The sequence below is a fragment of the Empidonax traillii genome, unplaced genomic scaffold (assembly GCF_003031625.1).
Source record: "Empidonax traillii isolate 1590-97213 ecotype Southwest subspecies unplaced genomic scaffold, ASM303162v1 scaffold27:size3997909, whole genome shotgun sequence".
NCBI lineage: Eukaryota > Metazoa > Chordata > Aves > Passeriformes > Tyrannidae > Empidonax > Empidonax traillii.
Genome location: NW_020955220.1, coordinates 990,197 through 1,017,041, shown reverse-complemented (window position 1 = coordinate 1,017,041; position 26,845 = coordinate 990,197). Strand labels below are relative to the sequence as shown.

The window sequence follows — 26,845 nt, the reverse complement described above, 5'->3', positions numbered from 1 at the left end:
CCCCATTTTGGCAGGAGGCGCTCTGCTTTTGAACCTGCTGGGTTGGGGTTCCCTCCTGTTCAGGCAGTTGGCACCCCTCCCAACCCTGGGCTGATGTTGGCATTGCTGCTGGGGGCTCTGGGTGCTGCAAGAGGGTCAGTGTCCCATCCATGCTGCTCCTGCTCACTCCACCTGGAGACGTGGGGCCCTGGGAATGCTGAGGTCTGCAGGACATACAAGCAGGTGCCCCAGCTCTAGCATTGGTGCTCATCCGATTCCTGCGCCAGCTCCATCTGCAGTGAGCATTTTGGAGGCTGTGCCCTGTGCAAGGCAAGGGTACTGCATACCCCTGCATGTAGACAAACCTGACCCATGCTCCTCTTAGAGAGTCCTAGGCTGTATCTGGGACAAGCAGGTGGCTTTGTCTTGTGGCATCTGTGGAGAGGTCTGTCAAGGACCACACTGCAGTAGCAGCAGTGCCTGTAGGTAGACAGGGGATATTCAGAGCCCTGAGGGATGGTGCCAGGCTGGCGGTGGAGATGGATGACTTCACCTGTGGCCCCTCTTCACAGAGCAGATCAGGGACAATGATGGAGGGACTAACTCAGCAGGTGGGGTGGTGGCGCAAATCTGCTGCCACAGCTCTGATGCAGAGGCTTAGGGACTGACTGGGTAGCATAGGACCACCCCTGGGCTGTGCCTGTGAGATATGTCCTGTCCCATGACAGTGACAGTCCTGCAGGGAAGGGGCTAGGCTGTCTTAAGCAGAGGAAGTTTTCTTGGCAAGATGCTACCGTGAGAGACTAGCAGGACCCTGTCACTGAGCCTCTGTGGGGCAGAAAGTGGGACCTTGCTCCTGGCTTCAGACACTGACCCAAGCAGCAGAGCTGGAATGCTCCAACTCCCTTACCTGCCCTCTTCCCATAACAAACCATTGGACAGCAAAAAATGTGCTTTTTAGGGATGGAGCCTTGGTGATAGTCTGGCCAGGATCTGAGTCACAGGGAAGAGGGGTTTCTGGTTTTTTTTTTCCTTTCACCCAGCTGAGGAAGCTGTGGGATGCAGTGAGACACCAGAAAACTCTCACACCCGTGGGTCAGGAGCCAGGGAAGAGCCACCCAGATGCTTTCATCGGTTTCTGCAGCCCATCCAGCTGCGTTGGGGTGAAATGAGAGCTTGGCCTCCTCACTAACGAGATTAGAAAGGCAAGCCATTGCTCCTGGCCCCTTTGGTTAATCGCTTCTTCCTAGATTGAATTTTTTAAAATTGCATTGCTTACAGAAAGCCCCTGAATGGGTTTAAAGGCAATAATCCACCCAGCCCTCCGTCACTGCAAGGGTCCCCCTGGGGCTACTTGGCAGTGGGTTGTTGAAGTCCCCAGTGTGTCTCCACGTGTCTCTGGTGTCCCCAGGAGGTGGCTGACAGGGCTGGCCCTTGACAGCTCTTGATTTATTCCAAGAGGGAATACGCATTAATTTTTAATGGTGTGATTTAACAAAGCCTCTAGAGGTGATGGAGAAGCGAGCGGGTCAGACATCAGGCTCTGTGCTGCAGCCCATGTGACAGGTCCCCTTTGTCCCCCACTGCTGCCCCGAGGGCCATGATGGGCAGCTGCCCACCGGCCCATCCTGCTGCAGTCCTAGGGGCATGTTGGAGTTGGGGGTTTGAGTGGTGGGGCATAGCACCCCCAGCTATGGTTGTACCTGCATGGGGTCTTGTCTGACCCCAGAGCAGAGAGGGACAGCAGCTGGTGGGAGGTTTTGAGGTCGCCAGAACAGGTTGTGGGGCTTGGGCAGCACAGTGAGGGTTGCTATAATATACTGTGGTTATGACTGATCCCAGCATACCTTGGAGACCTCTCAGCCCTGTCCTGGGTGGGGAAATCTGCCCTTAAGTACCTCTTTTTTTCCCCCTTATTTTGTTTCTAGAAGGCACATCCTCTGAGCCCAGCCCCAGCCCTGTGCTGCCTATGCTGACCCAAACAAATTTCCCCTGGAGCCCGCCCTCCCTGCTCGCCTCCCCTCCATCGTACAAAGTGAGTCACTCCCAGGCACCGGGAATCATTCATGTCATTTCCCCCTTTGCCGCAAAGTCATTAATGCAAGTGGAATAATTTGTTGCATAACGGAGAGGATCAGCGGGAGTGCTGCTCTGGCAAGTGATTCCTGGCCCTGGCCGCCACCACCCTGGGAGAGGACAGCTTGATGGGGGTGTTCCAGGTCTTGCTGGTCCCACAGCTGCATCATGCTGCCAGCGATGGTGTCGGCTGCCTGAGGCATTTTTCCAAAAACCATCAAGTCCTGCCTGGACCCCAACTGGGTGGGACGGACCTGTATGTCGTGGCCTTAATGTCTGCCCACCCTCGCACAGATCCTCTGAAAGGGGCACGTTCCAATGGCCCCACCGTGACATAGGTGAGCAGCGTTCCCTGCATTGATCAGGGGGTGTGTGTTGTGGCAACCTTTGTCTTGGCCATGTCCCTGCCTCCCACCCATTCCAGCTCCTACGAACTCCCCAAGCCATGGGGTCACAAATGCTTCCCACCAGCAGCCAAATCCCTCCTGGCTTCTTGCTTCTGATCTGGGGACCCAGAGGTGCCCCATCAGGGCTGCAGGCAGCTCTGGAACTGTTCCCAGCGAGTTCCCAGCCAGATGTTGCTGGTGGAAACCCAAGCACGGCTGGGGATCTCTCCCAGGGACTTTGCAACCTACCAAGCAGGGGGCTGGCTGGATGGGGCACTTGTCACCTCAGCTAAGGACTGTGGGTGCTGAGATCCCATGCTTGAGTGATGCTTACTATGGTTATAGCAGATCCGATCTCTCCCCTGCATGACGAGGGGGAGAAGGGCAGGGAACAGTGCTTGAGACCATAAGAGTCATTGTGGAGGCTGCCCCCCTGCCCAGGGTTAATTTCCTTCTATCCCACGCTCGGCTAGGCATTAATTTAAAGATGCCGTAATGGGAGAAGGAGAGTGTAAGAGGATTGGGCTGAGGGCAGGAGGATTTAAGGAAGGGAAGGGAAGTGGCTGGGAGCTGCACAGGGGACAATGGCATCTGATGGTGCAGGATGTACTCCACAAGGCCAAGCCACACTGATGTGTCCCAAGTGCAACTGGGATGGTACCCAGTGGTACCCTCCGACCCCTGGAAGGGAACATGGGGGTGAAGCTTTCCCCCTCCTCAGGGAGAGCACCGCTGCTGGGTGCCTGTTTGCAGCATGGCCATGCCCCATGTTCCACTCCTGCCCCTTGCTGGGTGTGCAACATGAGGCAGAAGTTTCAAACCCAAGCCTGGGGTAACCCAGCAGAAGAGCACCATGCCCAGCTCAGAGAGGGGCAGGCAGAGCCCCTCTGGGGTGCCACATCCCAGCATCGACTTTGTCCCTTCTTCTTAGCTGGGCAGCGCGTCCCCTTGGTGCAGAGGGCTGCCCTGAGCAGTAAGGGAAGAAAGGAGATGGTATTTAATACTTCAAAGTGACTCACTGAAAACCTGCTGTTCCCTGGGGCTGGTCCAGACCCAGCATCCCCAGAAAGAGGCCAGGATCACACCCCAGCCCAGTGTGAACTGCAGAGAGAGGTTCTTTTGGGACCACATCCATCAGAGCAAAGGAGCCTTTTCCCCCCCTCTGTTCATCGCAGACTCAAGGGTCCCACTTCTGACCCGGACCACAGTTCCAGGACAGGGACATGAGTCCCCAGGGGATGTGGTGTCTCCCCTGTGTGCTGCACCACCCTGTGCCTCCCTCAGCACTGTTTGTTTTCTCAGCCTACCCTGCTGTAATTACAACCTGCTGTCACTCTCCGGATAATAGGTCTTTCCTTTTATCACTGCTTAATTAAATAACTGTAGGGAAGTGAGGGGCTAGTAACAGTAACCCCTTCTTTGCCAGCATGAACAACCAGTAGGTACCCAGTGGTGCTGGGGAGGTCTCTTGGGGATGGCACAGGATTTGGATGGGGATGGCTATGCCCTGGCTGGGAAATGTAGCTGAACATGGGGTGCCCTCATGCCTTTGAGAGGGATGAGGTGCTGACTTTTTTGTTCTCGTGGACAGCATGTCTGGCACAGATGTTTCCAGGCCAAACCTGAGAAAGTGCCCTGAATGTGACCGCTGTTACCCTGTCTGTAATTCTCCCCTCAGGTTGGAGCCTTGCCTGCTGCCAGGCTGGGGATGGTGTGTGGGCAGGGTGTCTGCTACCAGGCCAGCCACCTCTGCCTGCAACTAGCTGGTGCTAATGAGTATCCCTGGCAGCTGCTGCTGGGTCAGTGAGCTCCGGTTGAGTATCTGCCAGGCTCTTCCTCTGTGGGACCGGATGCATGGGTCCCACTTCCTTCTCAGAAGAGCATCCTCACTTGTGCGGTTGGTCCTCAATGCATCCATGGCTCCCTCTGCTCTGTCTGCCTTTGTACCTTTGCCAGGAAGCTGGTTCCCAGTTTGGGCACTGCCAGTAGTGCAGCTCCAGGAGCTGCCCCCATGTCTTGCTCCTCTGGGTACCCATTTCTCCCCATTGCAGCCACCCCACAAGGTGCTGTAGCAGTGGCATCTGTTATGGCATCCTCAGGATCATGATGTGGCCCTGTTTAAAAACACATGGACGGGGGTGGTAGGAGTGCTCCTCTGGGTACTGCCTGTCCCTTTGTGATGGACTGGGGAAAGGTCTTTCCATTGGTGATCAGATGTACAACATGTGTGATGGGGGTAAACTGGGAAATGCCACCCACTAACTGTGGACAGCCCTTGATGTCAGGGGCCTGGCTTGGAAAGGATCAGTCTGAGTGTGGAGAGGTTTTGTGAGCATTCTGGGTGTTTGTGGTTGGATGCTGTGGGAAGAGGAGTTGTGTAGGGGTTGTGTACAGGCAGGGCAGTATGGGGTTACCTGCAGGCTCAGGGTACCTCTCCTACTAGGGTGTTGCCTTCCTCGCTGCCTGTCCTCCTGCCTGCCCTGGATTTGCAGTTCCAGAGTCAATTTGCACAGATCAAAGCCTGGGGTCATCTCTCATCTTGGCTTACCTGGGTCCTGCCTGCCCCAAGCCCAGAACACGGGGGAGGTTTGGAGGTAATCCTTGCAGACGGAATGCTGCTGACTAATTATAGCAGAACCTCTCGCTTCGTGGGAACCACGGCAAATTGTCCCTCGAGCCCTGGCAGCAGTGGTACAAATCTTCTGCTAATTAGACTTGAAAGTCCTCCCGTGAGCTCAGGCACAGGATGGATATTTGATTATTAACATATTTATTTCTGAGCCTCTCAGCAGGTCTTGCACTGGGAGACTGTATTCCCCCCCACCCCATAATTGCTAGGCACATTTATTCGTATCAGAAGTGCCTGGGGGCTCCAGAGCGTGGGGGGCCTCTTCCGCTCTGTGTGCTCATTTTTGGGGTTGTCTCGTCAAGGTGTGTGGAAGATAACTTGCTGATGCTGGCAAGGTCTCGGGCAGGAGCAAGGCCCCTAGGCTCTGTGCTTTCCACTGTCTTCTCTCCCAGATGGGGTGCTCCTGACCCTCATGACCAGGTGGGAACCCAGGGATGTCTTTTCCCACCTGCTCTTGGTCACAGTGGCTCCAGGAACTGAGTAGGCAGATGAGGGGGTGGCATGGAGCTGGTGCTGAGCACCACAAGCCGATCACAAAGCAGTCTGCCATGGCACCCCCAGGGGGAGTATCCAGTGGAGGCAGAAAAACTGCGATGGAAACACTGCCTCTGAAGCAACTGAAAATAGCTTTCCTGTCCCCAAAATGTCAGTTTTTAAAAGGCAGTCTCTGGGGGCCCCCCTGGGCTGGCAGTGGGCTGAGCAGGTGCCCTGGAGATGCCAAGTGGGTGGCCATGCTGCCCCATGGGGCAGAGCGTGCAAGAGGTTGAAGGACTGAGCCATCTCTCAGTGTACAAGTGGGGAAAGAGAGAGTTCTGGTGTCGGAGGCCATCAGCCCAGCCATGGGGCTGTGCAGTGTCTTGGCCTGAGGCTGGAGAACAGTGTAGGTGAACTGTGGGCTGTCAGAGGGATAGTACTTGTGTGTCTCCCCTGCCCATAGACACCCAATTCCACCCAGCCACACATCCAGGGGTTTCAGACCAGTGCCAGGGTGCTGTTGCCATGGGGACAGGTGAGAAGCCATGGGTCAGGACCTCAGCCCCATCTCCAGCACCCCTTTGCTCTCTCTCCCTGCCTTGTTGCTGTGTCTCCCTGAGCAGAGGGCACGCACCTTGTTGCAGCACTGGAGTTATTAATAGCAGCAAACACTCTCAGTGCCTTCGAGATAAGTCCATTCTGGGGGAGATTCCTGCCATTTGAAATATGTTTCCCCTCCCTGGGATCCCTCGGGCGTCTTATCTCCCTCTCCCAGCTGTGCATCCAGCGTGTGCCAGAGCCCCCAGATAAGCGGTGGTGCTAATAGCCCGTGTCACTCAGCCCGGCAGCATCCGCCTGGGTGATGGAGGGTGTCCCTCTGCCTGGCCCACAGGCAGCCCCAGGCTGCCTGCACACGTGGAAACCGAGGTCGTGTCCCTGCCTGTCCTGACTGCACTTCCTGCTGATTGTCACCATCACCCCACCGAGCTGGATCTGTCGGCGGCCAAGCAAGCGCTGATTGCAAGGAAATGAGCCTGGTGCCATCTCCCATTTATGGGAGCCCAACCGGTGTGTGACTGAATGGAACTCGTTAATTTGTCACTGTCACCATGGCTTGGTGTGGGGTGGTGAGGGTGGAGAGTCTGGAGGGATGCTGAGGGTCATGTCCTCACCTGGAGCAGATTTGGGAGCAGGGCTGGCATCACTTGTGGCCAGGCTGAGATTTTCCCAGCCTTGCAGTTCAGGAGACCCTGGTGAAGCTGAGTGTAGGAGCAGGGACAGGACTGGGGACGGAAACCCCTGCTGGTCCTTGTCAGGTGCCATGTGCATGGAGCAAGGTGGGCATCTGAGGGGCAAAATGATGCCAGTTCAGGATAAGGAGATGCTGTCTTGCGCCCCAGTGTGAGCCATGCACCCCCTCCAGTGATGTGCCCACTTGTGAAGGCCATGCTCTTTGGAGTTCCTGGGGGCTATGCTGCCTCATTGCCTGATATAACCTGGGTACCCCCATCACTGCTGTGCTTTGCACACCCAGCAAGTTCTGAAATGGCCCTGGATGGTCCAGGCAGGCTGTGGTGTCCTTGCTTACTGCTGCAGCCTTGATGTGTCAGCCCTATAACCAGGGCTTGGTTCAGGTTCTGGCTCTTATCCCTTCCCTGTACCTCTGTTTCCCTGCAGCTGTTGGTGCAGTTCTTTGCCCTCCCATTGTTGGATATGAAGAGTCTCGGGGTGCACCCCAGGAGCCTGGGCAGGGGGTGATGAAACCTGTTCCCCCAGTTTTGTCACCTTCTTCCCGCTGCTTGTACCCTGTTCATGGGGGCAATTAATTATTCATGCCCTGGAAGGCAAGGGTGTGTCTGTGGCTGCCTGCATGATGCCAGTGGGGCCTAAATGCTGCTGAGCACAGAGAGCTTTTCTGTGTAAATCCCTAAAATATTTAGCAGAACTGACAAAAAAAAATTCAGCTTGGGAGCAGTGAGTGCCTCAGTGTAACCTGGATGCTGACAGGCTGTCATGGAGGTGCTGGGAGGGATGGACACACCAGGCTGGTCTCTGTGGGGCTCTGACCCTGATCTTTGCCTGTCACCCACCACCCAAATTGCTTGTGGAGTTCGCGTCTGTTTGTCTGTCCAATCACGCATCCATTGGGTCTTTCTGCTTGTCTCTGTCATCAGATGGTGGGGGTGCCCCCATCCTTTCCCTGCACTGTGGGGGTGCTTTGGCATGTCTCAGTCCCTGGTGCCAGAGAGCCAGGCTCCTGCCCCACCACTCGCTGTGTGCCAGCTGCTGGCGGGTTGGTGCTGCGGGATCGGTGCACAGTGTTGGGTTGGGTTCCTTCCCTGGCAGAGCCTTCCTGAGCAGCAAGATCACGTCACATGCATTTTTTAACAAGATCCACCGGCTGAGAACGAGCTGAGCTGTCGTCGCACGTTTGTGATCAAAGCCAGACATGCCCTGGCAGCCCGGGAAAGGGTGGCCCTGCATGCCACTCCTCTCCATCACACGGCTGATTTACAAGGCAGAGCAGGTTGGGGATTCAGCAGTGTCACAGGTTGCAGGTGTGTTGTCCCTGCATCCCTGAAGGCACCAGGATGGCCAGTCCCCTCCTTCCTGCGGTGGTGCAATGATTCCTGACCCAAATATCTAAGGATGGGGGCAGAGCTGGTGCTGCCATCAGGCTTCATGCACAGTCCTACATCCCAAAATTGCACCTTCTGCTGGGAGTCAGGGGGAACTGGGTTTGCTGTCAGCAAAGACTGGGGTTTATGTTTTCCTGGATATGTTTTAGGCTAGGTTTACAAGGGAGCAAGCAGAGGTAAGGGATGCAGGGAGTTGTGGCCAGCTCTGGATGGGAAAGTGCATGGAGCCAGCTGGCTCTGACATGGCAGGGCTGCCCCGCAAGGCAGGCTGGGCTGCTGGCAGCTTTCCCTTGGCCTCTGCAAGCTCGTCCTTTCATGGATGCTCTCTGTGCCTTGGCAAGGTATGGGCTGTGTGCTGCCCCATGCTCTGTACATCACAGGGCCAAGCCCCGGGGTGTGTGGCCAAGGGCAGTATGAGCTCACGTTAGAGCACTCAGCCCTTCCCAGACTGTCTGCCCACTCTGAGCCTTCCTCCCACCTCCTTCCTGGGTTTGCTCCTGCCTCTCTTGCCTTCCTGGTCATGGGGGCAGGACTGGTGGCTGCAGTGGGTGCCTGCGGTGTGCCCATGCAGCACGGCTGTGCTGTGTGTTTCCCTCTGCAAGCACCAGCAAAGCCCCCGGGCTGTGCTTCGCTGTGACAGCACATCCCACGTCAGACCCGCTGCAAATCCTGCCTGCTAATAGCTATGCAAATTACCTCATTAGTTGCCTTATTTATTTTCTCTGGCATCACGTTTTCAGCACTTCCCCCAGTCCCGGAGGCTGTGGTTTCCCCGGGCTGGGAGGAGACAGAAGCAGAGCAGCAGCACACAGGGCTGGCTTGGCTGAGCTTTCTTCTTCTGGTGGCAGTGGTGTTGGGATCCCGCAGAGCCACCCGCCCCGATGCGGTGGATCTGGAACCAGAAACTCATGTCTCCTGCAGTCATCCCTGCTGCCGGGATGTCCACCTCCTTCTCCTCCCTCATCATGTGCTGGCTCTGGGGTGTACCTTGCTGAGCTCTCCCTCTGGCCAGGAACTGCTCTGTCCTTGCCAAGCAGCTGTGGGTTTGGCATTGCTGGAATGCATATGCCCTCCATCCCCAAAAAAGGTGAGCGCTGGATTTAGGTACAGAGAGAACAGAGCATTTGCCCAGTCTCTGTGGGTCTGAGTGATGTCTTGAGGCTTGGCACAGGACTGCAGAGTGTCCTGCATTCCTCCCACCCTGACTGCCCTTCCTTGGTAATGGAAATTTGCCTCCTTCTCATCCTGATTGACCTTCCTCATTACTGGAAATGTGCCTCCCACCCTGACAGCTCTCCCTCCTTCAGAGAAAGGTTGGCAGATGATGTCAGAGGTATCTGCCAGCCATGGGATGACTCCAGAGAGCCTGTAGATGTCCTGGCCAAGGTGGCCCTTGAGCACTGATCTGGTACTGTTCCTGGGGTGTGTAGCCCAAGCTGAAGCTCTTTGAAGCTCAGGCCCCATCCAGGGCTGGCAGGAATGACCCCTGACCCCCAGCCCAGCATGATGCCCACAGTGATGTCCACGTCCCAGGGCATCCCTATTCATGCTGTATGTCCTGCAAGGACCACTGTCTCCTGGTTGCATTTTCTAGGGATGTTCATGTGCCCACGACACCTATGACCGTGAGACAGGCTTTGCACGGACACCAGGGGACCCACATACTGGTGGGATGACTCAAATGAAGACCTTGATTCAAACACCCCATGGGCTTGTCTGTGCCATGCTGAGCTGCCTGCAAGCGTTCTGTCTGCTTCCCCCATTCTGTTTGTCTTTTATTCCCCCCCTTCTCTCGGCGGCTGTGCTAATGAATATTTCAGGGCTGGGAACGAGCGCGAATTCCCCTGGCAGCTCCCTGCACTCCTGTGATAGGTACCAACCCACATGCCCGGTGTCTTAGGAAGCATGTGTCTGCCAAGAAGCCGTCTCGGGAGGAGAGGGCCGTGGGTAGGGAAGGACGCAATGGCTCTGGGTGTCCCCATCCCCGGCGGTGCTGTCACTGCCCTTTCAGCCTGCAAGGAGCTGCCAGCGGACCGTGGTGGCCACGTGTGCGTGCAGGGATGGCCTTCACGGCTCCCTTACCCCCTCTCACACGCGTGCAGGGCCACGCTCCGACACAACAGCACGTGTCCCCTCCTGTCCCCCGTGTGCCATCAGCCGCCACAGCCGTCTGAACGATCCGTGTCCCCGGCTCACCTCCTGCCTCCCTGCCGCTCTGCTGCGCTGTACCGGGGCTCCTCTCAGCGTCAGGCGGCGGCAGCGACACCGCGGCGGCTCCGAGAATGGGGCACGGGACGGGGGCACAGAGCAGGGGGGCCACAAAGCGGGGCCACGGAGCGTGGGCAGGCTCCGTCCCCACGAGTGACACCGCAGGTGCGCCGCGTGGCCTGTACGTCCTGCCCCGGGCTTCTGTGCTTCCAAGCTGGAGTGGAGGTGTCCCGGCACAGTCTGCAGGCAGGCACGGGGACTGGGGCAGGGAAGTGGGGGACAGTGTTGATCTCCAGTCTCCCTGAATTTACCCTTTATCCCCTACAGGGGGGGGCTGGGCTGGTCCCCAGTGCAGGCTGGGCACTGGGAGATGCAGGACAGTGTCTCCCCTTGTCAGAGCTAAAGCACATGGGGGAGCAAAGGTGTAGACAGAACCTGGAGCATTAGTCTTCTTCCTATTGCTGCAGCTCCAACAATGACATATCCTCTCTGGGAGCCCAGCAGGTGCTCTGGGCACACGGGCTGGATCTAAATGTCTTTTGGAGAATGTCCTTTGCCCTGTGAGGAACTGTGGGGAATGGAGTTCCTCTGAGGCTGGGGCAGGGGCTGGGAAACAACTGGCCTCCTGATGGGGGGAGGAAGGTTTGGGAGAACCACAGGCTGGGTTTCGAGACAGAAGCCGGCAGGATGCACCCTGCAGTGGCACCCCTGGTGGCTGTGTCCCAGCTGATGCCTTCAGCAGGAAAGAGGGTGTAAAGGTGGGCTCAACAGCCCTGCCTTGTGGCTTGCTTTTGATTTGCGCTGAATGCCTGCTCATCTTGTCAGGGAGGAGCAGGGTCAGTGACCAAGTGGCTTTGCTGCCTTTTTGCAAGGGCAAGACACAGAGTCCCTGGTGCCAACCTGGAGAGTGTGTGCTCAAAGGGAGCCCTGAGCAAGCTGGCTCATGTCTCTGCAATGCATCATCCTTCCAAGCTACCTACTGTGTGTTGCTGGGTGCAGGGGGAGAGGACAGTCCCCTGGCTCAGCTCATGTGGTTCCCATGAACTTCTGTCTCAGTGTCAGTGCATAAGGGGCTTTCTGGTGAGTCAAGGGCCAGCCCAGAAAGGTGATGCTGCTTCGGAAATCACTTTACACTTCTGGACTGGTTGCAGCACCCAGAGATGCTGGTGGGCAGCCAAGACTGGAGGCAGGATGGGTGACACAGGTGCTGGGCTCTGCTCTGCTGCCAAGTCCCTGGATTCCAAGGAGTCATACGGTGGTTTTGGGGATCGAGCTGCAAACTTTGTTTGCTGTCAGGTCCTGTGGGCTCTGGCACCCTCCTGTGGCTGTTCTGCCACCTCTCCTGTATCCCGTGGGCTCTCGGGATGCTGCAGCTGCCTTGGTCTGAGTTGTGCTGGGTGGTCCCCACGGTGATGCTGGGAGCTGCCCCTCTCCCTCAGAGTGGGGGCGAGCTGTGCATTGTCAGGATCTGGCCTTGTATCACACAGATCGTGGGATCTGATTGTTGTGAGAAACTGGCCTAGTGTATTTGTGTTGTGGGGTTAAGTCAGGAGCAGGGTTCCTGGATACTGTAGATAAGAACAAGGGGCCTAAACCCCAGATCTGTCCCCAGAAGGTGGCAGAAGGGGACTGGGCACTGCTGGCTGCCCAAATTTCTGCGCTTTCAGGTGGGGGAGGGTGGTTCACAGAGGTAGATTCAGTCAGGGTGTTGCATTCACAGACTCTCCCTAGAGCTGTGTCTGTCTGCTGAGCTGCCCACTCTACTTTGGGTGTCCCCTTCCCCTTGTGAGGACAATGTACCTCGCAGCCCTTCCCCAGCCTGGGGCTTTGTGGATGTACTATTGTAGGGTTGCAAGTCCCTGCTGTGCTGTGTGTTGTGCCTTTTTTAGGATCTCCCCAAACTTGGTTCAGCTACGCAGTGACCAGTGCAGCATCCCCTGGTGCACGTCCCCCCACCCTGGGACACTGTCCTGCCATGGTGTGGACACTCCGTTGTGGGGCTGCCTATCTTTTGCAGGGGCGTGGCCTGAATAAGAGACAGGGAGAGCTTTGTTTGAAGAGGATGGTCTTTGGGGGAGCAGAAGGTGAGGTTACCCTATACCAACCCTGGCATAGGGCTGGGGGGAGGTGGTGGTGCTCCTGCGCCTTCCCTTGGGGCACCTTGAGGTATTGGTAGGGACTGGGCTGTTCCTGGCTGGATCATGGCTCCACCTCCTTTTCCATCCCTGAGGGAGAAGAAGCTGTAATTTCCATCAGGTCCCTTTTTGTTCACTTCCTTCCCTTATTAATAAGAGATGAAGTCTAACGAGATAATAGAGCCTGGATGGATTCAGAACTGATAGATACTGCTTGTGTGGGGTGTGAATGCAGTGTAGAGATGGAACTACAGCTGTGAAAAAGGAACTAGGGGAAGAGATGTTGTCTTGAGTCTGCACAGAGCATCTCGGGCTGGCTCTGGGAGCAGGGAAATCCCATCACCACCACATGCCAGACTCCCTTCTGGCTCTGACATACTGTGCAAGGTAGCAACTCGCTGCCAGGCTGAGCTTGGAGCGAGCAGCTCTTAGCCTGGGTGGTCTTGGAGTTTGACTTCTTTTCCTCCCATTCTTGCACCCATCTTTGCCTCCTCCCCGGTGTGGAGCCAGCAGAAGTGGATGCCTGGAGATGCAGAACACTTGCAGTGCTGGGGGAACTGATGCCCGGGGATGCAGGATGCTTGCAGTGTTGGATTGCTGTGGCAACAGGGATTCAGGACACTTGCAGCACTGGATGGTTGATATGGGGGGATGCAGAATACTTGCAGCACCAGCTGGCTGGAGCAGATAATTCATGCCCAAGGATACAGGATGCACACAGCACCTGATAGTGGGAACGGATGGCTGATGCTCAAGGATGCAGGATGCTCTCGGTGCCGGCTCCTCTCCAGAAGGAGCATCCTTCCCTGCTCTCGGAGAGAGGCGGCTCTGGGATGCAGCAGGGCCTCATTGGTCAGCGGGACCTGTGGAGTCTGCCGGTTGCCATACCAACCTGCCTCTGGTTCCCGGCCAGCCGGGGCGTGAAGTGCCGGGTCGATCTGGTGCCAAGGGGCGGACCGGGAGCCAGGGGCAACCCGAGGCTCTGCCAACCAGGGAAGCGTCCATCTGCCTCTGCCGGAGAGCTGGCTGGCACTGCCGGGCTCCCCGGCCCCCCGCATCACCCTGACTCTGCTCCCCACCGCTTCCCGCAACTTTGCGGTACGGAGGGGGCCGGCGGGCGGGCACGGCACGGAGGAACCTGCCCGGGCACCTCGCTCCCTCTCGGCTATCACCTTTCGTGAGCCCGAGCCCCGGGAGGGGCATCGCCACCGGCCCCTCTGTCCCGCCGTCCCCCCGAACCGGAGCATCCCCGCACCAAAGTTGCCGCTGCCCGCCGCCGGGGAGCGGGGCCAGCGGCTGCCGCGCTGCCGGGCGCTGCCGCTGCCCGCCCCGCCGGGCTGCACCCGCCGCCCATGCCCGCAGGCTCGCTCCGGGCAGGAAGGCTCTGTCCTCCCCCGGGCATCGCCTGCTGCTCGGAGGAGCTGGGGGGCTGTTTGGAGGCCGGGAGGGGGTGCGGCTGGGTCCCTCCCCAGCGCTGGGAGCTGGAGCCATGAGCCACTGCCAGCAGCGCTGCAAGAGGCAGCTGGGCCGAGTGATCCGCTTCTTCTATCAGTTTGTCACCGGCACTCTCTCCCAAGGTAGGTGCCGCCCCGGAGGACACGGGGTCTCTGTTCTGAGGGAGGGGTCTCTGTCTGATGAGTTCTGCGGGGTTATTTGGGGAAGGGGGAAATGCCATTTAGCTGCTGAACGCTTCAGTCTCTGGCAGAAGGGTTGCACTGAGCTCCGTGTGGAGCAAAGCTGAAGACCGTTCCAGGAGGCAATGAGAGCCCCTAATGGTCCCCTGTGGACCTGGGGTGATGGAAATGTTTTATTTGGGGAGGGGACTGGTGCAGAGTGGAGCGTGAAAGAACTGCTGTGCACATAAATGGCAGCTGGTCGGACCCTTCCCTGCCATATCAAGGAATCTGACTCCTCTGGGGCCAGAGCTGTGCCCTCCATCCATCTGGCCAGGAAAGCCCTGAGTGTGCCCCACAAGCCAAGGCAGGGACACACCCTGGTGCCTGCATCAGCTTGTGTCCTGGGATGCTTGGTCCTGGGGACAGAGCTGCATGCTATGTGCTCCTGGTTTGCTGTCACAGCCATGGCAGGACCCTCACCCCCATGCCAGCCCCTGCACAGACCAGCCAGTTGGCCAGGACCCCCTCTTCTGCATGTGAGCCCAGAAACACCTCCTAAACCCAATGGGCACATCCTGGGGAGGTGATCATGTGCCTGTGTGTGCTGGGACTCCCACTGTGCCACTCCTGCTCCCGTCCCTGTGCCCCTGTTCAGGGGGCACGCTGCCATCCCCATGGCCTTGCCCTGCTGAGGGCCAATGGGTTGCCCCTCTGAGCAACAACAGTGCTGGGGGATAGGTGCACTTCCTCCCATGAGTGTGGGGAAGGCCTTGTTGGGCATCCGGGACAGTTTCATGCTTTGGAGCAGGCCTGGGACTTGCACTGCCTTTGCCAGGACCCAGCCTGCCCGAAAACCCCTTGCAAGTTCTGGCCCCTCCTTTCCTGGGGAAACCCCTGGGTCTCCCCAGCCTTTACCCATCCCTGGGGCCAGGAAAAGGCAGGGATAGCATGGAGATGCACTTGGCACAGTACTGGGGGTTGGGAGCAGTATCCACCCTGTGAACCATGACCAGCTGGCATGCTACCTTCCTGCTCACAGAGACCTGAGCCCTGGGATGGAGGGTCCCCCTGCAGCAGGGGACAGTCCCCCAGGCCCAGCAGTGTGCCAGGCTGTGGAGGCTGGGTGTGCCGCAGGCAGTGCCAGGTCCATCCCCACTAGTTGGCTCCATCGGGCACCAGCCAACTAGTCCGGAGAAAAGGAGGAAGAGGATGAGTCAGCTGAGTCTGGCCCTGGACTTGGGCTGAGCTACAGGTGATGGAGTGAAGTGGGGATGGGGCTTCAGTATGCTTCCATCCCCACCACCTTCAAGGACATCCTGGAGGTCTTTATCCCATTGTCCTGGGCTTTGCAGCTGGGCACTACGGCACTGGGGCTGTAGTGGGTGTCCCTCACCACTGGGTCTCTGGACTGGCCGTGCGTGGTACTGAGCAGCACCAAGGGTTGTCCCTACAGCCCTGCTGGATGTGCATGGGGCTGGGATGGGCACAGAGGGCATGGCTGGCCATGGGGCACTGGCTACCACTGCGAACCCTCTTCTCAATGTCCTCCCAAACTCTCGGATGAGCCAAAGCTGGGTGAAACCCAAAGCCAGGCAGCTCTATGTCCCCCTGACTCAGGGTTGGGAGTGGGATGTGGGGCTTGCAGAACCTTCTCCACTCCACAGTATCCACTCTTCCACAGCCGCTGCTCTGGTCCATGGGTGACCAGGATGCTGTCCCCTGTCCAACTGCTATCTTACCCCATTGTCCCTTTTGGGGGGCAATGAGCCCCTCTGTTCTCCCTGCATAGGTGAAGGTGGTCCCTTGGAGCTCACTGCAGAAGGCACTGGGTGCCTGACCAGACAGGCCCCGGGGCGGGGGGCCCCCGGTTGGGTGCTCTGGGGAGCTAACGAAGGACAGGTCACCAGAGAGGGGAAAGAGAAATGACTCAATCAATTAACCAGATTAAAACTGTGACTTCACCTCCCAAAAATAGCATTTCACCAATATTTTAATGTGCTTATTAATAATCTGCTCGCGCTCTGATTAGCAGCAAGGTAATAAGGGATCAGCTTTAACCTAAATTTAACTCTCCCTAATGGATGATGGCCCCGAGAACAAAAAAAAAGGAGAAACTCCTATCCATCAGGCTGGCCCCCCAGGGGGTCAGCATCATCCAAAGTACCTGAGCAGCTGCTGCCCAGCTGTGCCCAGGGACCATCATCTCACTTTGGTCCAGCAAGTCCTATGGCACATTCTGTGGAGGTAGTGCCCTAACACCCTGCAGCACTGGGTGAAGAGCACAGGGGTAATTACAGGGGTGGTTCTCAACAGGGCAGAGCCTGGCCATGGTCAAGGTGCATGGTCCCCTCCTGAAAAGACAGGTCCCTTGACGATGGATGATTCCCCTGTTCTGTCCCCCATCTGCTCCCATTTTACAGTGAGGGGTCAGCTCCCTATCCCCCGCTGCTGGTGGTGCTGGGAGGATGGAGACAGGGACCAGCCACCTGGCTACCTGATGGCTCTGGATGTTGCCCCTTGTGTGCCTGTGTGCACAGAGCTGCTTTCTGGGCAACAAACCCTGCTCCCAGGGACTTCTATTTACACACAGCAGGTGGCTGGTAGGGTGGTTAAATTTAGCTGGGTGGTAGGGCTGCAGTGCCAGCAACACCAGAGAGCCAGGGTGGGGGTGGCTGGGGGGGGGCGTATTCTTCATGGCTGTTACTATCACAGCCCAAAGTGGGACAGGTGGCACTTGGTGCCAACCTGTGCTGCCTGTCCTGGCATAGCTGTGCCTGCGGCAGTGTTACAGGGCCTGCCGCCCTCCCCAGGGCTGAGCCATGGGCATATGCCAGAGACACTTTGCCAGCCTGTCCAGTGTCACCTGTGGACGCTCAGAGCAGTTGGTCTTAGGGGAGAGAGAAGGAAGGGAGTGGCAGATCTGGACGCTTGGATTCTGCTCTCTGAAACGGGCACAGCTGGAGCAATGCTGTACTCCTGACCCCTTACCTGGGTGGCCACATCCCTTGGCTGTAGCTGCAGTGTGGATGTGGAACATTTTGTATGCAAAGAGAGTTCAGGGTGAAACACTTGGGTCTGTCTTCTGCAGCCATGTATCTGTATCCTATGGGGCAGCTCATGGGGCCAAGTGCAGTCTGGGGACTAGAGGTGTCTCAGGCATGGGTACAGCTAATCCCACATGGTTTTGGATCTGTGAGTGTGCCCAGACTCACGGTGTCACTGTCCAAGATGTCCCAGCATCACAGAGTGAGAACTAGATTGGCTGGCTCTGACTCCAGGCTGAGAAAAGCAGATGATTATCCCAAGCATCCCTGGGGAAGTGCTGTGCTGGGACACAGAGGATGAGATACCAAAGCCTCTCTGTGAGATCCAGCTCTCTGGAATGCCAGAACTGCAGAGACACCTTCCTTCAAGGCCCCATGTCTGGAGCAAGGGTGGACACAAGCATCTCAGTAGAGATGCTGGTGTTCCCTGATCCTAGGCTGCAGCATCATTCCCTAGGGAGTCCCGTTTCCAGGACTCCCAGCTCCTCCTGTGGGGTGGCAACAAGGGGCTGAACCCTGAGGATCCCAAGGTCAGCAGGGGACTTGGAGCAGCCCTTGAGCTGTGGTGATGCCTTGCTAGCCCCGTGGCACTGACTTGCATCCACATGGGTAATGAGCCCCATCTGTTCTCTGCCCCCTGCTTTCTTCTCCCGGCTGATGGTGCCACTCTCCCCCCGGGCCAGGAGGGTTATTTTTAACTGTTTGCCATGTGCTGTCTGAGCACAATTAAGGTAATTGGTTTGGGAGCCTGGCTCTCACACAACGCTCCCAATTACCTGCCTGCCTGCCCGTGCGGCCCCCCGCCTCCCAGCCCGCGGTGGCCGGCTCCTCTGGCAGGGGGATTGCCGGGACAGGACTGCCCCAGATAGCACGGCGGGGCTGAGTGGAGGGCACAAGTGGGCACAGGGGATGGAGCCATGGAGAAGACAACCCTGCACAACGACAGCCTGCTCTATGCCTCCCTGATTGCCATCCTCCTCCTCATCTCCTATTGGTTCACCACTCGCTGCTTCAAAATCATCAGCGGCATTGAAGGTATGGGGATGGGGACTTGGGGGGATAGGGTGATGCTGGCCCATCCCATCTGCTTCCATGAAACAAGTGGTGAGGCAAGCCAGGTGGTTGGTGTGGGAGAGGTGGACTGGGGACCCTCTCTCTGCCTCTCTGAGGCACCTCCATCTCCTCCTCAGTCTCTTATTTGCTCCTCTTGGCCCTGGTCCTGCTCCGCCTGTGGCAGCCACCAGGTTGAGTCGTGGCAGTATCCAGGGCTGCTCCAGGGTCCACCATGCTGCCGGTGTCCAGGTACTGCTACCCCTCACTGCAAGATGGAGACACAGACGGACTCCCTGGAACCTCCTGTTCTTGTAGTGTGCCCAGTGCTGATGCCGGGGCCTCAACCTGCATTTTGGGGCTCTGGGTCCCTTTGGACATGACCTACATCTTTGGTCCTTAGCTGGTGTGTTTGGGAGCTTTGGGGTGTGCCAGGGGTCCCAGTTTTCCTGGTGAAGGGTCTCTCCAAGCCCCGTTGCAGTAGGATGTGAATGCCAGAAGTTTTGCAAGGTGAGACCCCAGGGCAAAGAGCAGGGCAGGAGGAGTGGCACTGGCACCACGTGAATGAGGATGTGCAGAGCCTCTCCTGTTTGGGGTGTGCATTGCTCCATCCATCTGTGTGACCTCTCTCTGCAGAACTCAGCCAGGGCCTTAAGGCTCTTCCCCTGGCATGGACAAATGATGGCTGGCTACAGGGGTGAGGAGACACCGCTGGGAGTGATGCCCCTTGGTGGGATGGGGGGGCAAATCCCTGTCCCACTTCTGGTGGCGTGCGTATGGTTTCAAGAATCCCTTCGCAGGCAGCTGAGGGTCTGGCTCCCACATGTGGTCCCATGTGTCTCCTCCATGCTGGGGGCAGCTCCAGATGGAGTAGCATCCCTGGGAACCCAGCCCATGTGGACCTGTCCTCGGTGGGAGGGAATGTACTCTGGGCAAGAAACCCTGGGGAGTTTGGGAGTGCTGGGAGCTGGGCTATGATGTGGTGTGTGGCACTGGGACATGGGACCACTGTCAGGTGCCTGTGCCAGTCCTGATGGGGTCTTGCAGTCATGCTGGCAGCAAAGAGTGGAGGGTTTTTATCAATGGCTCCAGCATGGAAATGTGTAATCCTGACATGGTGAGTGGGAGATTTATCACTGCTCTGCTGTAGAGTACGGCTGGCATGGAACAGGCACAAGGGCAGGAGAGGAAGCTGTCACTTTGTGACTGATCTGCTGTTGTGCCCTTCAGCCCCAGCATTCCACAATGCTGTCAGAGACATGTGAGAGGCTGATGATGGTCCATTCAGGGACTCAGCAGGTTTGCTTTGCAGAGGAGCTGCCCCAAACCCTCTTTGCTGGGACAAGCCCTGTCTCAGGCTGGAAGGGCTCCTCTTGCTCTGTGTCTGGCCAAAACTAGGTTGCAAAAATGGACCCATGGTGTGCAGGACAGGCATTGGCACTGGGAGCTGCTGGAGGCTTGAGGAGATAATGGGTTGTAACTGGGGTTTAGCAAGAAAAATGGCTTTAAAAATGCAGTTGGCATCAGTGGGAAACTTTCTCTGAGAGTGCAACAGGTCTGTGCTACCCTGGCCTGGAGGGACTGACTCAGGGGCAAACCTGGGAGTCAGCCACGTGAAATTCAGCCTCAGTGCCTGGAAACTTGCCTCTTTCCAAGAAAAGGAAATGTCAGGTCTGAAAACTTCCAGCCTGAGGGATGTTTCCCCAGGGAAAACTTTCAGCTTTCTCCTCAAGACACCTCTGATGCATCACTGGCATCTTCTACTGGCATTAGAGCCTTGGGAGCACATCCCAAGTGGGCAGGAGATGCTGAGACTGGTGGCACAGAGCCACTAGATAGCCTGGCCATGCCATGACCTGCGCCTGAGGCACCAGCCCTCTCTATCCCACGCCAAGGGACAAACCTGCAGCCTTCTGGGCTGGATATGGGGGTTCTTAGGGGACTGATGTGAGACAGCCAGCCCTGCTGGGAGCTCTTGCCAGTAACAGCCAGCACCTCTGCCATCTCCTTCTCCCTGCTGGCCTCCCAGGGTGACATTTCTTCCCCTGGTGACATATTTCTCACCCAGCACAAAGACAGCAGGGAGAAAAGGGGATTTCTGCCCCAGTCCTGTCTGCATGGCCCTTTATGGAGGCAGTAGGGCCCTAGAGCTGGGCAGGGGGTGTGCCCCATAGCTGGGGCATGGCCACTCCACCTCTGCCTGGGGCAGCCGACCTTGCACCTGGGGGGAACTGTGCAGGGTGGGGAGCAGTGGCAGCATGGGGGGCAGCCCCACTCCCTGCCTGCCACACTGGTGCTGGAGTTAAAACTGATCTTGTTTTGTGCGCCATGTGGGAATTGTCCACATGGAGATGGGCAGTGCCAGTGGTGTTCCTGGGGGAAGCTGTGCACCCCAAGGGTGCTGAGCCCTGGTGATAGGCAGGGACCAGCAGACACCTGTCTCCCCAGTGGTCCCTGTGGCCTGTAATTGAGCAGCCATGCAAGGGCTGGAATTCTGTTAAAAAAAAGCAGAGTAACTAAATTTAGCCCTGTTGGCAGTGTGTGGATGTGTGCTCGAAGTACACTGATGTCTGGGTTCACTCTCTGTTTCCAGCTACTCTGTGACCTTGGCTGGGTCCCTTAGTCCCACTGCATCCCCAGCCCCTGAATCTTCTCCTCTTCTGTTCATTATTGCACCACCTGTGGGTCTGGCAGTGTCTTGGGCATCCTGCACCACAGCCTCCGCTCCCACCCGTTCCAACAGCCCTACTTCCCATTTCCCCTTAGTGCTCCCAGCAAAACAGCTGGACCCACCTGCCTGTTTGGAAATGGAGCAGATGAAGTTGTTGCCCCACACGCTCCAGTGATGCTCAGCCATGTTGATCCCCGTGGGGCAGTCATGTGTCTGGGGCACAGAGGACAAATCTGAGTCATTCCCATCCTGGATGTTTAGCCAGTGCCCGTTGTCCTGCCCCTCCCCATGTCCCCCCCTGGGAACTGAGTGCCTTTTAATATCTGTGGCCCGTTTCCTTAGCAACTGCATTAAGCAAATCGATGGAGGTGGTGTCATTGGAATGGGAGGGCATGCCTCCTTCCCCCCTCAACCCCCCCATGCCCGCCACCCCCCCACTCCTCCCTCCACTTGGCCTCTCTCCACCCTTACTCGCAGGCACAGCCCTGCTCTGCCTGGGCTCTCGGCCGTGGCTCCTTGAGCCGCCCGCCACAGCCTCACGCTGACCCCTCGCTTGCCCACGGCTGATGGCGGGTGCCCCTGAGTAGAAGGGTGACAGCTGATCCCCCCCCAGGGACAGGGGCAGGTGTCCCTGGGGATGCACGGCCTGGGGGCTGTGGTGCTGGCGTGACAGGGCTCCAGGATTGTGGTGGGGAGGGATGGGGGAGTGAGGGGCCATGAGACACCCCCACCATGAACCTGGAAGGCCTTGAGATGATTGCGGTGCTGGTGGTCTTGGTCCTCTTCGTCAAGGTGCTGGAGCAATTTGGCCTCTTCGAGCCTGTGTCCTTGGAAGGTAATGGGTGTGGGCGGTGCTGGCGCCTCCGGGAACACGAGGGGCAGGCGGTGGGTGTCCAGAACTGCCTCCAAGGATGCTCCAAGAATGCTGCATCCATGAGAGAGTGAGAGAGTCCTGGGATGTGGTGTTCGTCTGCTGCTTGTAGGGGCATAGGATGCAAGGAGTGGGGTGTCCTGCCTGTCCCAGTGGCTGAGGATGTGGGGAGGGGACAGGGCTGGCAGGGTGTCTGCTGTATGGGGGTGACTTTGATGTGTGCTGGGGTGTTGTGGGCTGGGACTGTGTGTGAGAGTGCATGTGGGCACCAGGGTGTTTTCCAGCACCTCTACAGGACCCAGATGTTACCAGAGACGATGGTCACCTCACTGTGCATGAGGTGTCAGACTCAGCACCAGTTTGCAGAGCAGCCAGGCTCAGGCACAATGGGTACCTTTGGCCTCCCTGCTCCTGGCTCGCCCCAGGGCCCTCTGTGGCCCTTGGGCAGGATGGAGGGACACAGATGGGGTGTCCAGCTGGGGATGGGCAGTGCAAGATGCTGAGTGGTGTGCGCAGGACACACTTGTCGGAATCTGGATCCGCTCGGGGGACCCTGTGCATGGTGGGAGGTAGGTCAGGACTGTTTGGCTGGGTGGTCCCTGGGCTCCCAGGGAGTTTGTGTGAAGGGTCTCCCCAACCCTGCCCATACCTGCACACACCCATCTGAAGGATGCTGCAGCCTGCACAGCCCCTGGCATCAGGGCATGCACTGGGTGAGGGGGGTGACAGACAGTTTCCCTGGTCCACTGGTACCCTGGGATGCTCTGCTCTGGTTCTCCAGTGCTGACTCTCACACGGGCTGGGTGTAGTGGTGATTGCTGGCTCCCCTCCACAAACAGTGCCAGAGCACTCCCCGGCAGCACCCTTGGGCTGCACCTGTGGGTCGGCTGTGCCTGGGGGTGTGGAGAGAAGGGGCAAATGGGGGGATCTCTCCTTCTGATCTTGAAAACCTGCTCGCAGGACGGGAAAGCATGGTGGGTGGATCATACCAGGAAGGAAACTGAGGCAGGAGCTGACCTGGCAAGCATCCTGCCTTCTGAACCCCAGGGGAGGGCATGCTGATAGTGCCCAGGTTGGCCCCCCCTCCCCGGTTCTTCTGGTGATTTGGGGAGCCTCCCAGCTCCTGCAGCAACCCTTCTGAGGGGTATAGGACAAGGCAGGGGCCACTCCTTGGCTGGTGTGGCTCCTCTGTTCCCTGGGGCACACTTCTCATCCACCTGCAAGTGACTTTTTGGTAGCCTGGGACAGGGCAGGAGAATGAAGACGGAGTGTCCTGTGTCCAGCCTTGTCCTCATCAGCTATCACCCCTCCAGGGGGTACAGTGACATGCCTGTCCCCAGCTACCTACATTTTCACGCTGGGGAGCTGTAGCTGGCCTGGCTGGAGATGCACCCCAGCTGTGGCAGTGAGAATGGGACCCAGGTGCCCTGAATTGCCAGCAGCTGCTCCCACTCCCTAAAGATGTTCAGAGGAGAGGGAAGCATATTGCTTGAGGGACAAAAATTGGCTGAGGTTGAGCTGAGCCCTGGGCACTCTGTGAGGAGTTCTGTGTGTGAGTGGCAGTGTTTTGGGATGGAAGTGAGATGCTGTTGCATGGATCACTTCCCCCCTCGACTTGAGAGGCAGCAGGTAGGAAATTTTGCTCTCTGTGGAAGGTCCCAGGCAATGTCTGGGTCTGGGAAACGCTGTGTCCACTTCAGGGGTTGTTTACAAGCCACGGCTCGGTCGACAGTGACAGCCCAGAGACCGCAAAGAGCCTGAAACCAAACACTAATGGCTCAGCTCTGCTAATGGACACGGGGCTCCGCCACCTGCTCCAGAGCCATCGATGCTGCCTGCTGTGCTTCCCCTGCTCTGGCTGGTCCCCTGCTGGTCCTCTGCCTGCGGTTGTCTCTCTGCCCAGGCTGTGCTGGTTTTGTCCTGTGGATAGATTGTGTTGGGAGGTGTCCTGCCACCACAGTGATGGGCTGGGAATGGAACACATCCAGAGGGGACCAGAAAAATGCCCAAGCCCTGGAGATGGGTTCGGTGGGAGCATTTTGCAGACAGACTCTGTCTGCCCTTGGGGGAACTTCAGGCTTAGTGGGTTCCCAAACTCAGCTGGATAAAGCCCTAAGCAGACTGTCCTCCACTTGGAGCTGTCTCTTCTCTGAGGGCTTGGACAGAAGTGCTGACTGTCTGGACCCTCTTGTCCTGTCTGCTTGGCATTCTGTCCCCTTGGACCCCCACCACAGCCTTGGTGGCACAGGCACAGCCACTGTCTGGCAGCAGCAATGGAGTATCTCCCATGAGTGCACTGTGCTCCAGGATCTCCAGGGCTGTTGATGCTGGAACTGATGTTGTTTACCAGCTGGATAATCAATGATGGACTGTGTCACTCCATGTCCGCCCTGTGCCACTGTGCCTGTTCCCACCCCTGAGCATCTCCTGGAAGAGCCATGCAGGGGGGTCCCAGCCCTCTGCCAAGAGCCTGCTTTGGCCAAGCACTTGGGATGGGGCAGGCGGAGAGAAACGCTATCAATTTTGGCTCCTGAAGTGCAGCATCAATAATTCAGAGCGGAGCAATTGGTCCTGGCTGGGAGGGGGGATGGTGGGAGGGAAAAGGCGGGAGAGCCACCAGCGTAGCTCAGCCTCAGATTAATATTAGATGAAGCTGCAGATTGCTGTTGGCAGGATAATTGGTGCCTGCCCAGGACTGTTCCTGCCTCGGCTGTCGGGATCTGTGCAGGGACAGGCAGGACTGGGGGGGTCTTGGAGAGCCCCCAACACGGGGTGAACTGGCCCCTGCCTTCCTTCAGGGGGTGCTGCTGCTGTCCCAGAGGCGAGGATGCGGAGTGAGAAGCAGGGCTGGGGACGGTACCAAACCCCTCCAGAGTCTAGGGAGAAAGGGGAGGGGGCAGCAGCCTGTCTGGGTGCCACCAGCACCCCAAATATGCCAGGCAGGAGGGTGGTGGCAGTGAGCAGAATGGACACCTCCTGATGGCTGGCTCAGGGTGAGGGTTCCTCCAGAGAGGGGAGAAAGTGAGCATCCCTGAGGTGCTGGTGAGAGCCAAGCCCTGCTTTCCAGGAATGCCTTTGGGAGGAGTGTTGCATTGTGGCTGAAGGAGGGACTGGCCTTTAGGGATGTGATGCTGTGGTCCCTGATCTCAAGGCATCATCCAGCCTGGTGGGTTTGACAGATGCCAGAGGTCAAGGCAGGCTGGCTGCAGGGGTGTGGATCTTTGAAATCTAGCCAAGGACAGCTGCAGGTGCTCCAGGTTGAAGTTTGGGGTTCCCTAGGGTGCATCAGAGATTTCCCAGTGTGCAGTGGATTTAACCCTTGCCTTTCCTTTTCCAAGGGCTAACAGGTTTTTCAGCTGGCTCTTGGGCTGGGCAGGGTCTAGTGGCTGCATCAGGATAGAGCTGCTGGCTCATGGTGAGGGTTTGCAAAGGAGGGAAAGGAGCAAGGATGTGTGGAGCTGTGATCAAGCCTCAAGCTTGGATCCCAGCATAGCTTTACACTCTGAGTCAGGCTGTAGCTGATCCTCATCCTGCCAGCACTGGGATCCTGGAGAAGAAGATCTCTCCTCTGTGGAGCCTATTCCACATGATCCACGCTGAGGGATATCACACTTGGTCATTCCTGCGAACACAGGATGGGATGCACTGTCTCACCCTATCTAGAGAGGGTGAAGCAGGGGCAGAAGGGGACTTGGTTCTGGGTCTCCTTGGCTGTCACTGCCAGGGCAGGGCAGCTCTCCCAGCCCTGAGCTCCCCAAGGTCCCCAAGCACCCACAGTGTGCCCTGTGCCTCTGCTGCTGCATGGTGACACGTCCTGCTCAGCCCAGCCAGACCTAATTAGCTTGTTGATTCTCTTCTCCCTCTGGCCTTGTGTTAATCACTTTTCACATTGCTTCCCTCTGAATTCCCTCTGGCCTGGTTTGCTCTTGCTGTTGCTGATGTGCCTGGAGAGGGGAGCAAGGGGACCCAGCTGGACATAGAACAGGGCCCCTTCTCTGCTGTGTCCTGTCTCAGAGACGGGCTCTGAGCCAGCAGACGGAGGAGTAAGGAGATCACTCAGCCACAGAAGGTGAGAAAATCACAGGCTGGAGAAAAAGCAGTAAATCTAGAGAGCAAAAGAGTCTGTTGGGACAACCCTTCTCTGTAGCCCTGCTTGTTGGTGGAGGGTGAAACATCAAAGTCTAATGGGAGAGGCTGGGGCTCTCTAGCACAGGGTTGTGTTGGGTGTTGTGGGAGCTCAGTGGGGTCTCCTTCACCTTTTCTCTGTGAAGGACAGGACTAGACCCCAAGACTGGGCACAGGTGGGAATAGGGGTGCCCTGGACTGGGATGTATGAAGCTGTGGTCCCTGGAGTGCAGGTAGCAGGAGGTCTGATGTGCCATCCATGCTTGGCTGCAGCATTGCCTCCCAGGGATGCAGGATAATGTCTCATTCCCCATGGATGCCTGCCCTGGGACTTGTTGTACTGCTAGGGCAGGCTGTGGCCAGATCAGAAGCAGCTTTTTGGTGAGAGATGCATAGACATCCAGCTAAAAATTACTTTCTAATAATCCCTGTTGCCACGCTGGGGTCTCTGTCCTGCTGCCCACAAGGCAGGGTTTTGGGTGGGCTGCAGGGAGCCCCCATCCTGGCTGTCTGCCCTGACCTGCTTCCCTCCCTCCAGCCAGCACCCTGTGGGGCATTTCCTTCCAGCAGCAAGCAAGATATCCAGGGCTGGCAGCCCCCAGCTGTGACTGTGGTGGACTTGCTGGTGCCCAGATGTGGATGTTCCCCCCAGGATGTGATAAGGGAAGAGATGAGGATGGCAGGTGTCCGTGGAGGTGATCAGCAGACAAGGCTGAGCTCCGTGGCAGAGAACTCGCACCATGCTGTGGGTGCACGAAAGGGGCACTGTTGGGGGGAGGGTTTGGTGGTTTGCAGTGGGGCAGAGGGGTTGTAGTAGGCAGGGCTGGTCCCTGGGCTGGGTGGCAGCGCTATCCAAGGAGGGAGTGATAAGCTTGAGGGTGTCTGGAATACTGTTCAGTGCCACCATAAGCTGCTGTTAGGGTGGGAGTCAGGCGCAGCTGA

General features: G+C 57.6%; 1 protein-coding gene across 7 annotated transcripts in view; it reads left to right on the top strand.

Moving 5' to 3' along the window:
• Window positions 1-26,845, top strand: part of KCNIP2 (potassium voltage-gated channel interacting protein 2) — a 44,940-nt gene that overhangs the window by 6,386 nt on the left and 11,709 nt on the right. Inside the window, exon 1 of one of the 7 annotated variants that reach the window (XM_027908090.1) lies at window positions 9,117-9,270. The exons of 2 other annotated variants lie outside the window; for them this stretch is intronic. In XM_027908090.1, the coding sequence (XP_027763891.1) occupies window positions 9,243-9,270 (28 nt within the window). In that variant the 5' untranslated portion in view covers window positions 9,117-9,242. Of the gene's footprint in view, window positions 1-9,116; window positions 9,271-17,755; window positions 18,222-21,631; window positions 21,743-26,845 lie in introns of those variants that run through there. 4 more of the 7 variants (XM_027908035.1, XM_027908063.1, XM_027908043.1 and 1 more) reach the window with 4 other exon arrangements.